Source organism: Centropristis striata, chromosome 6, assembly GCF_030273125.1.
Source record: "Centropristis striata isolate RG_2023a ecotype Rhode Island chromosome 6, C.striata_1.0, whole genome shotgun sequence".
In the NCBI taxonomy this organism is placed as follows: Eukaryota; Metazoa; Chordata; class Actinopteri; order Perciformes; family Serranidae; genus Centropristis; species Centropristis striata.
The window spans coordinates 31130369-31147402 of NC_081522.1; the positions used below are offsets into that span (position 1 = coordinate 31130369).

General features: G+C 38.7%; 1 protein-coding gene across 1 annotated transcript in view; it reads right to left on the reverse strand.

Moving 5' to 3' along the window:
* Positions 1 to 7909: 7909 nt before the first annotated feature.
* The window catches only part of LOC131974014 (paired box protein Pax-6-like), a 30456-nt gene continuing 21331 nt past the window's right edge, over positions 7910 to 17034 (reverse strand). Inside the window, exons 6-11 of the mRNA XM_059336173.1 lie at positions 13056 to 13208; positions 11607 to 11689; positions 11327 to 11477; positions 10602 to 10711; positions 9560 to 9701; positions 7910 to 8966 (exon numbers count right to left, since the gene is read on the reverse strand). Of these exons, the coding sequence (XP_059192156.1) occupies positions 8881 to 8966; positions 9560 to 9701; positions 10602 to 10711; positions 11327 to 11477; positions 11607 to 11689; positions 13056 to 13208 (725 nt within the window). The 3' untranslated portion in view covers positions 7910 to 8880. The remainder of the gene's footprint in view (positions 8967 to 9559; positions 9702 to 10601; positions 10712 to 11326; positions 11478 to 11606; positions 11690 to 13055; positions 13209 to 17034) is intronic.

Genomic DNA, 17034 nt, shown 5'->3' on the forward strand with positions numbered 1-17034 from the left:
TCTTCCTGGACACAACACAGACATGCACACACACACACACTCACACACTCACACACACACACACGCACACACACACACACACACACACACACCTACACACACACACACACACACACACACTTTTTTCAGTAATGGCGCACCAGTTTGCAGAAGATTGGGTTCCAATGATATTTAATAGACTAATGTACACTATATAGCAACTTATATACTTATATAGCAACTACTGAGGCGTATAGTGTATAAGCACACTTATACACACACAAACACACAGACACACATGCACACACGCACGCACACACACATGCATGCACAGACAGACAGACACAGACACACACATGCACTCAGAGACACACACATGCTCGCAAGCACGCACACACACATGAACGCACACACACGCGCATGCATGCACAGATACACACGCACACACACACACACACACACACACACACACACACACACACACACAGATACACACACACACACACACATGCATGCACACACAAACAGACACAAACATTTACGCATTTACACATGTACGCACGCACACACACACACACACACACACACACACACACATTTTATTCCGTAAAAGGACACCAGTTTGTAGCAGATTGGGTTCCAATGATATTTGGTAAATGGTAAAATGGTAAATGGACTGCACTTATATAGCGCTTTTATCCAAAGCACTTTACACTACAGACTGCGCTCATTCACCCATTCACACACACATTCATACTGGTGGCCGAGGCTATCTTACAACAGTGCCACCTGCCACCATTGGGAATTCATTCACACACCAATGAACACAGCATCGGTGGGCAATTTGGGGTTCAGTATCTTGCTCAAGGATACTTCGACATGTAGGCTGCCGTGGTCAGTGATCGAACCACTGACCTTCTGATCGGTGGTTCGATCACTCTACCAACTGAGCCACAATAGGCTAAAAGTACTCTTATATAGCAACTTAACTGAAATAGATCATCTTTCTTACTAAAGAATTAATTATTTGGTATTCTGTATTATCTGTATTAGAGGATCAGACATGATAATGGTCATAGTGACAAAAATTATATAATTTAGTGTGATCCATTTAAAACACAGCCCCTGAATCGACCACCAACTTCTTGGCCCCATCAAGGCATGGTGGACCTTGTTTGCATTGATTGACATGTTGCTTCTTTTTTTACCACCAGTAGTTTTAATTATTTCTTTTTTTCTTCGCTTTTCAATATATGCATGGAAACTATTGGATGGTTGAGGTAAAGGAAAAGGCATTGTTGTAGTTGGTAAGAAAATTAAACATCATTTTGTATTATATAGTTGCTGTCATATGCCTATATAGACAGTTCCATCTGAGTTTTGTGACTTGTGCTGGATGTCAGTCATCTAGTAAACCTGCTGATTGGCCCGGTTGGGAACATGGTGGCTGGAAATCAGTCTGAATGGTAGAGTGACCAGCCTCATCTGGCAGAGCAAATAAAAATAAGCTCAGCAGATTTGTCTCATTTCCAACATAACTGTACTAAGGCCATATGGTCAGATATAAGTAATTTAATCAATGTAACAATAACTAATTTCAGTTTGGAACCAACCAGGGCTACATGTGGTGGCGTGGTGGTTAGTGCTTTCACGTTTCACTCCGGCTTCCTCCCACAATCCAAAAACATGCACTGGTTTAATTGGGGACTCTTAGTTGTCCGTAGGAGTGAATGAGAGCCTCATTCTCTATGTGTCTGCCCTGTGATAGTCTAGAGACCTGTCCAGATTGTGCCCATTGTCGCCCAATGTCAGCTCCAGCCCCCGCGACCCTCTTGCTGTGAGGCAAGAGTGCTAACCACTACACCACCGTGTCCCTCCACCCTTACTTCTTTCCTTTGCAGATTTGCCACTAGAGGGCTTTCTCACTTGAACATCAACATTTTGTTGTTTTGTGGCACTTTAATGACAGATGCTGGTTCTTCCTGGAAGAAGAGTCCCAGCTCTCCCCTCAGAATAAAGGCCTGAGGGGTTAAGGTCAAGGCTCCCTGTGTCAAGTGACTCATATGTCAGTCAAAAATTGGTATCAGGCTTTTTGCTCATGACCTTTATCAAGTCCTTTACTACTGGGTACCTTCATATTACAAATCAGATTATTCAATTTACGTACTTAGACAACAGTAAACCTACAATGAAAAGAGAAAAGCAATGAAGAGGAATGTGAGTGCAGATCTGTTGTGGCAGGACACGCCGAAATGGAGTTTGGCAGCCTCTTCATCTCCAGCATGATCCAAATACTGAAGTCAATTTGCTAATTTGCCAGTTAATGTTAGTCGGGGAAGGGGAGGTTAATTGGCACAGCGTTAAAATTCCTCATAAATATGTTTTTTAAAGGTGCAATGTGTAAGAAATGGCCAGACTCTTAGTTTTAGACGTACATTCTGTTAGGTTCACAAATTTCTTTCTCTTTTTTTTTGCCTGAATTTGTTTACTTTCCCAAAGTAAAAAATTACCCAAGATGTGCAAAAATGAAATATTTAGAGATGTTATCCTTTTGTTGAGGTGCAATAGATTTTTGTGCACTGAGGCTGTTCCAGATCCAGGATCTTTTAAAATGAAATTTAGATTGACCAGTGTGGGTCAAATCAAGGGCAATTGTGGCTTGAGGGGATCTTGAAAAAACTCCGAAAAAATGTTGATGCCATGTTTGTGACCTTGAAATCTGCGTTCATTCTAAATTTTCCCAGGTTACCAGCAAGACAGTCAGATGGAGGTTTTTGAGGTGTCAAGGCACCTGTTGTTCTTCTCTGCCAGGCTGTTGCTCTCTGTGTGTCTCTCTGAGCAAGTAACCTGAAATGGAGCTAGACCATGACCTCAGAAACTTAATTCAGTCCTAGGTTTTAATATTAGTTTGGAAAGTTTGCTTTACATCTTAGAGGACTTGTGTCTCTCACTGTTACTTCATCCAATCTTGAGATGTGTCATTGCTGTGATTAATAAATCATGCAAGTCTGGCACAAAGTGAAATGCTGCCCCTTTTTTTATTTTTTTTTATTTGAAGCATGTGGCAACAAATTAGACATTACACCTTTAGTGCATATTTTTCAGGAAGGCAATTAAAGTTAAATTGCCTTGAATAATAATAATTTAAATCTCTTGCCATTTAAATTCAGCCCAATTCAAATTTTCTGTAGGCCAGGCCAATTTAATTAAAATTCCCATTGCTTATGTTGTATTGAATACAATTCCAAAGTGAGCGGGTGGGGTCTACCAAGAGAAGCTGAATGCTGTGTTAAATCACCTTGGAAACCTTTTTCTCTGCAGGGTGTGGTGCATCACCTTCAACACAAACACACACACACATACATGCAAGCACGTACACACATAATCATACAGTCATTATGAACAGAATAACCTAATGATCTTGTCATCACTCTTGTTTCAGTAGGGGAAAGTAGGAAGCCATCATTGATCACTCTCCAAATGCTCTTTGATGATTAAAGTTCCTATTGTGCTGTGTGATGCAGACAGTAATTGATAGGTGCTGACATGATGTGGATTGTGTGAGATGTAATGGAATGAAACTTTTCAGAGTGAAGCTGCAGGTCATCTGTCTTGGATCCCCTCTCTCTTTCTCTCTGTGACAGCCGTCAGCTCCTCTTTCTCTCTCTTTTTTCCAGTCTTTTGTTAGGTAAATGAGGAGAGGTTGACCCCATTCTCATTTTGCAGCCACCCGCTGGCCGATGGAAGACAGAAAGAGATGACGGGCTGAATGAATGAATGAAACAGAGGGAGAGAGCCAATGAATAGTTTTTTTTCTATTCAACAGTACCTCACTTCTGAATTTGCAGTCTATGAAAATTGTACCTTTGAAGGTGGTGTGTGTGTACTTGCACGAATATTGCAGTATTCTGAATGCCATTTGCCACTTCATTGCATCCATTCCATCCCAAGCCTTATAGAGATCATACCTAAATTCACACCTGTCATTTTAATACATGATGGACTACAACTGAATGTTGGTAGTTAAAACAAATTGGTGAGAAATGAAGAAAAACTGAACATAGCAAGATGTTGTTCCATCACAAGTCTCAATTTATATGTTATACAATTCAAATGAATGGGGAACGTGGTGAAAATGTAACTCTTTTGACACTTTTTCAAGCATGAATTGCTTTCAGCTAGAAACTACATTCAAACCTTAAAATGTTCCCCATTTTTCCGACATTCTACATGTCACTCAATTTTAAAATCCCATAAAAACTTTCAGAAATATTACACATTATTTGAAGCTTGGTTAAAAAAGCTTCAAATAAGCTCAGTGTGTATTACACGAAATGGTCACAGCTAGAGTGGAGAGAAGCATTCAAACTTTTTGAAAAAATACTTTCATTCCAAAAAGTTCTCCTATCTAAACGGCAGAAAAGGTTGTGTTTTAGCACCACCCATTACGATTCGTAGGTACGTACCGCGGCTCGCGGTATAACGGCACGTTCTAAAAATAGCACACACGTACAGCCCGCAGTTGTAAAAAGGCTGCAGTTTCAGTTTCAAAAAACTTCCTAGGAAGGCGTTATTAAAGACAGCTTAAACAGTAAATAAATGTACGTAAATGCCGGAAATGAAGTAGTTACAAGGGTCACGTGACTACCGCAAGTTACGTTCAAAAACAGGATTCATGTAACTTACATAAACAACATGTAGTTATGTCATATTGACAATTTATTAACAGAATAACCAGAAAACAAGCTATATCATGATCAGCCTGTTCAACCATCAAAAAAGGTCTTGGGTACAGGCAGTTAAAAATGAGCAATATTGACGTATTTCACCGACCACTGCAATGCGTCCGCTGCCATCTTGTTGATGTAGTAGCGATTGACTTTGAAGCAAATTTGAAATTTCTGATTTCCACCTTCAGTTGGAGGCTGGGGTGGTGGATTGGTCGAACAAACAGCATACTTTCACCCAGGAGAGTAGGGTTCGCTCTCCTGTTTTTTACGTAACTTGTGATAGTCACATGACCCTTGTAACTATTTAAACTCCAGCATTTACGTACATTTATTTACTGTTCGAACAGCTTTTTATAACTTCTTATCAGGAAGTTGTTTCCCCTAAACCTAAGGTCAGTGGTTTTACAACATAAATCCATAGAAACTGCAGCATTTTTTACAACAGACAACAGACAGCACAAACCGCACGTGTGTGCAATTTTTAGAACGTAGTATTGCGAGCCACAAGCCGCGAGCCGTGATAAGTATATATGTGCTTTGAAACGCGAACCGCGATACGTGTCATATTGGGTGGTACTGACACACGACCTCTTCTGCCGTTTAGGTTGGAGAACTTGTTGATCATGATAAATATTGTTATTTAGATATGAAATTACCTATATCGGGATAGAAGATTTTGGCCATATCGCCCAGCCCTAGCCATAGCATATGATTATTTTCAGTAAGCCCTATATGGAAAAAAGCACATGTGGTTAAATGTGGAAACATTTATTCAGGTTTGCCTCTCATCACCTTTGTGAAGGTCAGTGTAATTACAGTTACAGTTTTTTTTTGTATAATCTCTTTATGATTAGCAAAAAGCATCTTCCAAAACATATTCATATAGCAGCAGAGTTTTAGCCAGTACTGACGATTGCTTTCAGCAGTTCAAATGACAAATATGGCTGGCAGTAAATGAAGCTGTTGCTTGAATGTAAGTTGATTCAGTTATGACAGATGAACTCAGCTGGTACAGGGTTTTAAGAACCTCCACTCTGCAAGATCACTCCACTGTGTTTTTGTAGTTCTAACAACATCAACAGAGTGAAAAGTCTTCTTAATAAAATGATCAGCTGATTGTGTCGTGTAATTTACAGTAATAGCATTGTCCTAGTTTCATTCATACGATGAAGGCATCCAACAGAATACAACGACTGATTGTTCACACAGTTGCAAATACACAAGACTTGATATTTAAGTGTGAATCTTTGTATTGCTGTATGTTTGAATCAGTGTTTTTATGGGATTCATTTATTCAAAGTTATTTGGGTTTTATTTGATCAAGTTTGTTTAGTAAAAGTGAATGAAAATAGTGATGCTGACCTTTGTATCAATACAGAATCATTTATATTATTAAATGAACAACCTTACATAAGTTAGGTTAGACTGAGTAATCCAAGTATAATACCACATTACACCACACCAGTCTGATGTGTGCAGGTGCATGGGGTTGTTTTGTGGCATCCTGGTGTTCTTTTCAGGTGTCATAAAGAAGAAACAAGGATCCATTTAATCATGATTATTATCATTATTAATCAGTTTATCAATGAAAAATATAAAATTTGATAATTGATGTTTTTTTTGTTCATCATATCCATCAAAAACTCATGGGGAAGACTCTGTGTTTAACTATATATAGTATATATCATATAGCTTCAGAGCTATACCACAAAGTAAGCTATTTACAAAACTAGTTACCGATTATATTAAGCATCACCCCATCTATGTTGGCGAATGGGCTGAATCACATTGCTGCTAAGCAACATGTTTGGGAGGGACTACTGGTTTCCCATTAGGGAAATGAAAGGAAAAGAGTCACTGGACGGACTTGCAGGGGCATGAACGCTGGTGGATTTGTGGAATCTCTGGTTGAAAAAAAGGCTGGGTCTTTGCATTTCCACACATGTTCAACTGGGCAAAGAATGAACAAGCTGGACATAAGCAGCGGTGGAAGAAGTATTCAGATCCCTTACTAAAGTAAAAGTACTAATACCACACTGTGAAATTACTCCACTACAAGTAAAAGCCCTGCATTCAACACTTACTGAAGTAAAAGTACAAAAGTATCAGCATCAAAGTGTACTTAAAGTATCAAAAGTAAAAGTACTTGTTATGCAGAATGAACCCACTCAGATTGTTTTATATATTCCAAATATATTATTGGATCAATATTATGATGAATTTATGTAAGCAACATTTAATTGCATCAAAAGGTTTGATTTAAAAAACCCAAGTTGAATCACTTAGAAAAAAAAAAAAGTTATATCTCTGCCTGAAAAGTCACTCAGGCTGTCAGCTAAATGTAGTGGAGTAAAAAGTACAATATTTGCCTCTAAATGTAGTGGAGTAGAAGTAAAAAAGTTACGTAAAATAGAAATGAAGTATAAGTACCTCAAAATCGTACATAAGTACAGTACTTGAGAAAATGTAATTAGTTACTTTCCACCATTGGATATGAGGAGTGGCTGAAACTGGGATTACAATTAATTTAGAAACAAATTAATGAAGAAACAAAGACTACAACAAGATCAAGCAAAAAGAAGAAACAAAGACTACAACAAGATCAAGCAAAAAGATCCATTACATCTAAAGTTTCAGCAGTTGCTAGGTACATATGCTGCAACATTGAGAGGCGCAGACTCTGCTACTTGTGCAAATACTGACTTTCCTGGCATGCATTGCAATGTTGGAGAATAGAAACTATGTCATCTTTGGAAATAAAGACTCTGGCAGAAGAAATGCCTCTTTAGCCAAGCCAAAACGCAGATGCAAAGATGCAAATGCAAAGTCTTCCACTTCAGGATGACGACATTACACAAGGACATGGCTAAAAAACTCTCCACACCAAAATGTGACATATGTGAGATGAAAACCAACAAGAGAAAACAACCCAAGGATATAGATGAAGAACAGGGGGATGAGGATATACAAGCTGTGGAGGACAAAGACCCAGAAAGTTCAGGCAGTTCGTACCTACCTGTTACAATTGGAAAACGTCTTTGTGAAGCTTGACAATTCCCTCCAACAAAGAGAGGCATACAACAGCAATGTCGTTAAATCAACTTCAATGCTTATTGTCGCAGATCCACAAGGGATGTTTGATAATTAGAAAACATGTTATAAAGAAATTCATAACTTTTCCAAATCCATAATATATTTCAAATTATTTTATTATGGAAATCCTCCCAGATCACTGGAGAAGACAAATACTTTACACTTTAAAATTAGAAACAGATTTACATCTCAGACACAATCTATTGTATATAAGCTAGCAAGGTGTTTGTTCTGCTTCCAGTCTTTCAATAGTTGGTTCACTGTTAAATCTCTGGACATCGGAGCTTTGGAATTAAAACAAACTCAGATTTAGACATAGTTTTTCAGTTCAAACCAGAGTCAATATCACATCCAGGTCAGGGTTTTTACAATACCAAACACATATAACCAGAGTCCACATTCTGAATTTTATACACATTCCAGGCCGGAGCTTTTGGAATCTGCTGATGAAACAAATTCACAGCAGACAGTTAATTTCAAGTTTCATTAAGTTCTTCCCTTTATGTTTCAGTCAACATCTTTTTTGCTACAAATACACCAACATGATATAAATTAGAAACTGAAATTAGAGGTAATATGTCTTCCCACAGAATGTCCAATGGACACTGAGCAGTTTATTCCTGTCTGGAGATTAGTGTTACCAAAATATGGGCCACCTTCCTGAGCTTCCTGAGTACAGCTCAGGCTAGAGTTTTTCATCCGGGGCTTGTACCAGTGTCGCCACAAACCAGACTCTGAATGGCAGCTGGAAAATGATGTGGAGACCGAACTCCCCAAGACTATTGATCCAGTTGGAGTTGAACTTGTTCTGGTTTTAGTGATATTACAATCCTGTAGTTGGAAGAGTACTCAAAGTTCTGTCCTGCTTGTCTCCAGAATTTGGTTTGAACATTTTCTTGCAGACATTAATAAGAGTTATCCTTTCATATTCATTTTCTGCAGTGCAGTCTGTATGAGTCATGTCAGGTCAAGCTGTAAAGTAGGGTTTGGTCATGCTTTGATGTCCCATACAGTCCTGTTGCAGCAGTCACTGCTGGTGATCCCTGCAGGCAAAAACAATTGCTGGGTAAAAATGACATCACTGCAGGCGTGGCCAGTACTGTGACATGTCTGCTTCATTTCCTGGAACTTGGACTGGAACTGAGACACCAGGAGAAATCAGACCTAGCAATAGGAAAACAAAACAGCTATTAGAGTTGACAGACACGACAAGTTTAAAGGTGTATTTTGTGTGTAAGTATCAGTTGCAAATAAAGTGTCTGCCCTTCTGAACAGAGTACACACAAGGCATTTGGACTAAAGAAACTGTGTAGACATATTGGAAGCACCAAAGGAAGGCCTGTATAACGTTGTAAAAAAGGGTCTTTTAATTTAAATCTGACAATTTCTGCGGGACCTTACATCTCTACAAACTAGTACTAATAGTACAGATAAGCATTGTCCAAACCCACAGAATTTATTTGAAATGCTAGTAATAGGAAAGTTTCCAAAGATTCCAAAGTTTCCAAAAATACCAAACATGACAAATTAATCTTGGGGAAATGTGCATGAAAAGATGCAAAAGGCATAATGTTTCCGTCTGCAGCTCAAGTGGGTTGGCCTCTTACTGTTTTGTTGAAATTAATGTTCGAACACTTTTATTATTACAAAAAACATTCTCATATGCAGTCACATTTAAGTATCAACATGCATCCTGTCTGCACAGACAGAAAGGAGTGAATGCAGAGAATCAAACAGTAGCCATCGTAACTTCCTACCTGTTGACGACGTTGCAGAAGACGTCATTGACTGGCTGTTGATGTGTGGCTGCATGTGTGAAGGAGTGAATGTTTCGTAACTTCTTCCATTTACAGAGGGGCTGGTGGGCAGCATGCAGGAATAAGAGGTCTGGTTGGATGCCTGGAAACATAACCGTTGGGTTAGTGTCATGCAAGATTAATAGTGTTGTCAAAGTCATGAACTATCAAAGTAAGTTGCCGTCAATTCACTTTAGTATTTATCAAGTAATTATAATCACTCAATTAGTGGCTTTTTTCCCCACAGAAAAGGTCATGGTCAACAAGCCATATTAAGGTAGCGGTAGTATTTTCCTTCAAGAAAAACTCTTGACAATGTATTTGAATATCAACCCCAATGGCTCAATGAAGCCAATGCACAAGAGCACCCCTTTTTGACTGAGGCACTTCCAATGCCGGTTTGAACCCGGTGCCTAATTTCAAACCAGTTCCTCCCTTTTTGACAGCCAAAGTACCAGCTCTCAGCCCAGAAAACTGGTTTCAGAGTGGCATCCACTCTTTGCTGGTCTTGAACCACGCTTGTTGTATTTTATTGACACATGACAATACAAAAGTTATGTCAGGCTCGACTCTTTCGCTAGAAATACCTGTGGCTTTTTGGGGCTGACCACCAGGGGTCAGCCCTGCACACAGGTCTGTATGTGACTGATTGACTGACTGAGTGGACTACTTTGGGCATGCTAACAATAAAACCTGCATCGACAGCTTTTACAAATCAAATGGATATTCCATTGTGCGGAGCCACACATTCAATTCAGTAAGCTTCGCCTCCAACACAACTAATGCTCCACACTTATTACATGTTCCATCACCAGTAAAGAGGCCGAAGAGTAGCAAAACATTTGGTAGATTTACATATTCAATAAAATCGAATCCTAGTTGATCCGTTTCCACCCGTGACAAACATTCCAACAAAGCTGTTCACATGTATATCAGCCTGTCCAAGCTTGGAGGTGATGCTTTATTAAGTTGTGCGTTGTGCTGTTCTGTGAAATATTCTTACTTGCATAGGCAGGCTGGCAGCCATACTGAAGCTGGGCATGGCTGGTAAGCTGTAGCTGTTGGACAGAACTGGATCCGACCTACCCAACATGGAGCCCGATGAGAAGGACACTAGAGAGATAAGGATGGAGAAATGATTGTAGAACCAATGATTTGTACAGAATCCTAGCAATAAAGGTATGACATATAAGTTGTTTCTGAAAACATTTGAGGTAAGAAATAAGCAGTATCAGATTTTTTTTTTCCGCACTTGACCAGCGCCGCCTAGTTTGACAGTTTGATCTGAGTTTCATGAGGTGCGCTGGACTGCTGACACGGACCACAGTGACCTCGCAACCTGAGTTGTCTTGATGTTAAACTTAAGTAAAGGAAAGTTCTTATTAAATGTAGAGTTGAATGAAAATGATTGGTATCCCAATAAGTTTCCTTATTTGGAGTCCACCTGCATAATTGTGTCTGGGAGTGTGGAAGTGTAGAAGAAGGTGTTTTTCCCAACCACAGTCAAGTGGCTTTACTGTTAACTGTTTCCCGTGAACACAAAAGTTTTCTTTGAAAAGCCACTATGTATGTAACAAGTGGAAAGTGCGGAACCATCCCTGACACATCCAAAACCAAAGCAAGACACTTAGACACTTTACATATGACAAGTCAAAATCTTTTCAGTGAAAAACACATTCGTTTTATGCCCATAAAAATGCCAGTCAAATGTGTAGTGCATGTCAGTACCTGGCGTAGTAGGCTGTGGTATAGGCTGGTAAACACTGGTGTTGAAGCTGCTGCTAATAGGAATATGGTTGGAGGAGTTGGACACCTGACGACGTTGATTTCTCAGCTTCTCCTCTCTTCTCCACTTCGCTCGTCTGTTGGAAAACCAAACCTGCATGTGCCAGAGTAGAAGAAAAAGCATAGATTGTTAAAAGGTTAAAGGTCAATTGCAACACACACACACACACACAATCACACACTATGGCCATTATGCCTAAAAATGATACATAATAGAGCATACCTGTATTCTTGCCTCTGGAAGGTCTATTTTGTTAGCAAGACGTTCTCGGGCAAACACATCAGGATAGTGAGTCCTTTCAAACTCTGGAACAAAAACCATTGTGTCACAACTTGTAAAAAATTGAGCAAAACTTCAGTAGTCACATAATATATGCTAAATCGTATCAGGAAGGTAAAATAACAGGGCCTTAAAACAACTACTTCCACACTTGGGATGCAGTTACGGACACTTACCAGCCACTTCATTAGGTACACCTGTTCAACTGCTGGTTAATGCAAATATTTGATAAGCCAATCACACGGCAGCAACTCAATGCATTTAGGCATGTAGACATGGTGAAGACGAGCTGCTGAAGTTCAAAGCGAGCATCAGAATGGGGAAGAAAGGTCATTTAAGGGACTTTGAACATGGCATGGTTGTTTTTCTGAGTATTTCACAAACTGCTGACCTAACAACCATCTCTAGGGTTTACAGAGAATGGTCCGAAAAAGAGAAAATATCCAGTGAGCCTTGATGCCTTGTTGATGCCAGAGGTCAGAGGAGAATGGACAGACTGGTTGGAGATGATAGAAAGGAACTAGTTGTTACAACCAAGGTATGCAGAAGAGCATCTCTGAACACACAACACGTCCAACCTTAAAGCAGACAGCAGCAGAAGACTACACCAGGTGCCACTACTATCAGCTAAGAACAAGAAACTGAGGCCACAATTCTAAGATGCTCATTGAGCATGGTTTGAACACCACAGCCTCCCTGAGTATTGTTGCTGACCATGTCCATCCCTTTATGACCACAGTGTACCATCTTCTGATGGATCCTTCCAGCAGGATAAAGCATCATGTGACGAGACTCAAATCAACTCAAACTGGTTTCTTGAACATGAGAGTGAGTTCACTGTACTCAATGGCCTCCATAGTCACCAGACCTCAGTCCAATAGACTGTTGGGATGTGGTGGAACGGGAGATTGGCGTCATGGATGTGCAGCAGACAAATCTGCAGTAACTGTGTGATGCTATCACGTCAGTATGGATCAAAATCCCTGAGGAATGTTTCCAGCACCTTGTTGAATCTATGCTGCAAATAATTAAGGCAGTTCTGAAGGCAAATGGGGTCCAACCTGGTACTAGCAAGGTGTACCTAATGTAGTGGCTGTTGAGTGATGGTTCTAAAATAACAACACTGACTCTTGGTTTCGCATTGGACACACACACACACACACACACACACATTTCTCCTGGGTCAAAGTCAGGGATTTGTTTGATCTATCCACCTGTCCTCCTCCTTGTTACTCTAAGCTCGAATAGTACTGCAGATGGTTTTACCTTACAGTCAATGGAAAGCCAACAGAACACTGTATAGTTATCTTTTTCCCCATCATATATATGTGGTTGTATGATATCTAATTGTGTGATATCTAGCTGTATGATATACTAACAATGACCAGTTACCTTTCTCCAGTGCTTCTATCTGGTCCTGTGTGAAAGATGTCCGGTTTCTCTGAAGTTTCCTCTTCAGCTGAAGCCTCATCTGAGTCTCCTCTGAGTCCTCCCCATTGGAACTAACTGATATGGTGTTCTCCCCTCCCTCTGCCTGTGGACACTCTGCATCAGGGGAGGAAGGAAAAAGTTGGGGTTGGGTTTGAAACGTTTTCAACATCTTGTAATTAAAAAAATAAACAACATGACAACATAATTACATTCCATTACCAGTAGAAGATATGCATTCAAAATGTAGTAAATCAAGATGAAAGCTGAATTTTGAAAATTAAAGACCTTTGTACTCATGTAATATATATAGATATTTTGAGGAGTTTACATGTGAAATCTTAATCTATAACTCCAGCCATAAGATACATGTAGTAATATCCTCCTACCAACTGTGGGGGCTAAACGCATATAATTTTAATAAACAGACTTTCAAAATAGATCAGTGTCTCTGGTATAGAGCTTGACTGGTTTTGCTCATACTTATCATGGATAATTTATTTTTATTTTAGGCAACATTATTAGTCAGCAGAATGTGTAATATTGTTACGCAGATGATACACAATTGTATAATCTTGGTTTCTGTTTTTTTTTTTTTTTACTGATAACTAACATCATCCCACATGAAGAGGAATCGGCTCATTGAATGCACAAGAGTCTCAGTTTTCCAGTGATACCCAGTTTATGTAATTCAAAGCCTGTTTAGGGACCTCAGTATGCACAAATATTCAAATACTTTTTTTTTGCAAATGTTGCCTTAAATTGCATGTTATCAGCATAAAGTTAAAATAAAGCATATTATTTTAATGCACAGACTTTCAAAACAGGTCTGTGTCTTTGGTATAGAGCTTGACTGGTTTTGCTCATACTTATCAGGAATATTTTTTCTGTTAGTTTAGCCAACATTATTAGTCAGCAGGATGTGTAATGCCATTCTATTGTATAATCTCTGTTTCACCAGACAACCCCAGTTCTTTGAATGCTGTTATTATCTGCCTCACTTATATCAACATTTAGATGAAAACTACATTAATATCAGTGTTAGGGAGTAACTAGTTACACATGACTGTGTTATGCATTTTTCCTATATTATATATGTCATATACCACCTATACTATACTATGTATTTCTCTGCATATATTTAAATATATGTATTCATACTACATGCAAGAACCTATTCAACCTATTTAACATGCTAAAATATATTTTCTCCAGTGTGCAATATCTGTAAATTGCAAAGTACTTTCAAGAAAACAAACAGAAAAATACAAATTAATAATACATGCCAAATAGCAGAAATGTATTAATAAAGTGTGTTAAGAATGTATGTATATGTCCTATTTTTATATTCTTAATCTGTCTTCTATATCTATGTTTCTGCATCTTGAGCTGCTGTGACAACTAAATTTTCCCACTGCGGGATAAATAAAGTATCTTATCTTATGTAATTAAGAAATAAATAGAACTATAATATATTTTTTACGGCTAAAAATATGGAATTAAATCCCAGTTACAAATAAAACTGTTAGTGATTACAAAGGGGTTACATCCCTACCATCCATACCCTCACATCATACATTGCAATGTCATCAGGCAGATCCTAAACCATATGAGCATAACAACAATGTGGTGAGCATCTGGAAGAGCCGACTAAGAGGGCGGGACGGGGTGGTCCATCAAGAGCAGTAGATAATATCACAGATGACAGAGAATCATCTGTCAGTTTCTGTTGGACTGCTGCCTCAACACTGGTTGTTTATTAATATAATACATGATGATGAAATGATCACACTAAACGAATGCCAACTTAATAAATGTACTTAGCAGTGGTGGAAAGTAACTATGTAAATTTACTCAATTACTGTGAATAAGTACAGTTTTGAGGTACTTGTACTTAACTTGAGTATTTTCATTTTAAGTAGCTTTATACTTCTACTTCACTACATTTAGAGGCAAATATTGTACTTTTTACTCCTCTACATTTAGCTGACAGCTTTAAATTACATCTCATAACAGTATATTAAGAATATAATGCTTTTATGCTTACATAATGCATCAATAAAAATCACCCAATACTAAATATAACAATCTGAGTGGGTGCCTTCTGCATAACAAGTAATTTTACTTTTGATACTACATTTTGATGCTGATACTTTTACTTCAGTAAGTTTTGAATGCAGGACTTGTAGTTGAGTAATTCCACAGTGAGGTATTAGTACTTTTACTTAAGTAAGTGATCTGAATACTTCTTCCACCACTGGCAGTTAGTGAATACACTGTCGGTTAAATACCATGTCTGGGTTATTAATATTAACTTTCTAATTTTTAATATTTAACTTTCTGTAAACAGGAGGTCTGGAACTGAGAACCCAGGGTCTAGGCTGTAGGCTTTTGTTATTATTAACATAATTATAAAGCTCCTTTTTGTAAAGTATTAATGAACTGTTGGTCCAAATAGTTATATATTTCCTTTTTACATCCTTCAAATTAAAATGGTTTGTGCTAATCTATATGTAGCTATTTAATAAAAAAGAAGATATGTAAAGTTTGACTGATTAAATTAAAGCATATAGTCTTGTATAGGCTAACAAAAAAATGGAATATTTTGGTCATTGTTTTTCTTAAATTATCCTATATTGTGATTGTTTTTGCAAATGTTTTGGAGGTTTGGTGCAATCTGGAACAAAAAAATTCCTTCGGGATTAATATGGTTCTATTTTATCTTATCTTATCTTATCTTATCTTATCATTTCGAATTATGTAAGTGCAAGAATAGATAAACTATTCCATGCTGAGTGAATAGCTTCTTGCAAAAGCTAGCAGGTATTGCACTTACCAATAACAACTACTGTAAATGAATAGCTGCAGTACGTCACTAAAACTCCGGCATCGATCAAAGCAGACCATATAATGTGTAATTTTCAAATCCACAAAAATAAAGCATGTTTGTGAGGTAAAGATGAGTGAAGGTACAGGGCCCTTCAGAGTGTAGCTCTCCAACATGTGATCCCTGAGCAGACGGGAGCTTGACTCCAACTCCCTGTGGAACTCATGTTATTTGTGGTGCTAGCCTAATTATTCATTATCCCCAGCAGACAGGGACTGCAAAACAGAATGAAGCCATTGCTCAGTGTCACAGTCAGTGAGGCAGAAAGAGACACAAATGAGAGCAAGCGCCCCCTCTCCCTCCCTCTTTCCCTCTCTCTCTCTCTTTCTCTGTCTCACACACACACAGGAACAAACATGTTGTAGACTGATAGGGAGGCAGCAGCAGCCGCGGCCGTATAGCATGACTTTGTTTCACTGTTGTAATCCCAGGGTGCTGGAGGAGGAGCAGCAGCATATGAGCCTACTCCATACAGCAAATGGGGCCCTCAGCCACACACACTGAAGGAAAAGGAAAGGAAGCTGCTCATGTCAACTATATACAATGTGTCCTCTGCCCTGTATAATGCAGATTTTTAATCAATTTTGCAAGTGGATAATTTACTGCAGCTGCTACTTTTAAAAAACAACAACTGAATGCATGGCACAGTGGGACAAATTGACCTGAGATCAAGTCAAAAAAAATGTCACAATCTAGGCATGCTAACCTCAGTAGCAGGATGATAATGTTTAGGAAAATAATTCAATTAATTCAAGGTCCACTTTCTACCTTTTGGAAACCCTTGAAATGCATCTTATGGTTTTTATCAGGTCATGGAGTAGGCCTTGCTGTCATCTTGTGACCTAAGCGTGGAACTTCTCAGTTCTTGTTTTCCCAGTGCATGTATTTACTAAGCGTTATGGTAAGAATGTGTTAGATCCACCTTCAAAATAAAAGCAAACACATGTATCGCTAATCAGATTTTTTTTTTCTGACGAACCACAAAGACTACAAAAAGGGTCTGTGGGACGGCCGTTCAGGCCTTTGACAGAATTTCCTATTGGTCAGTCTGCCCTT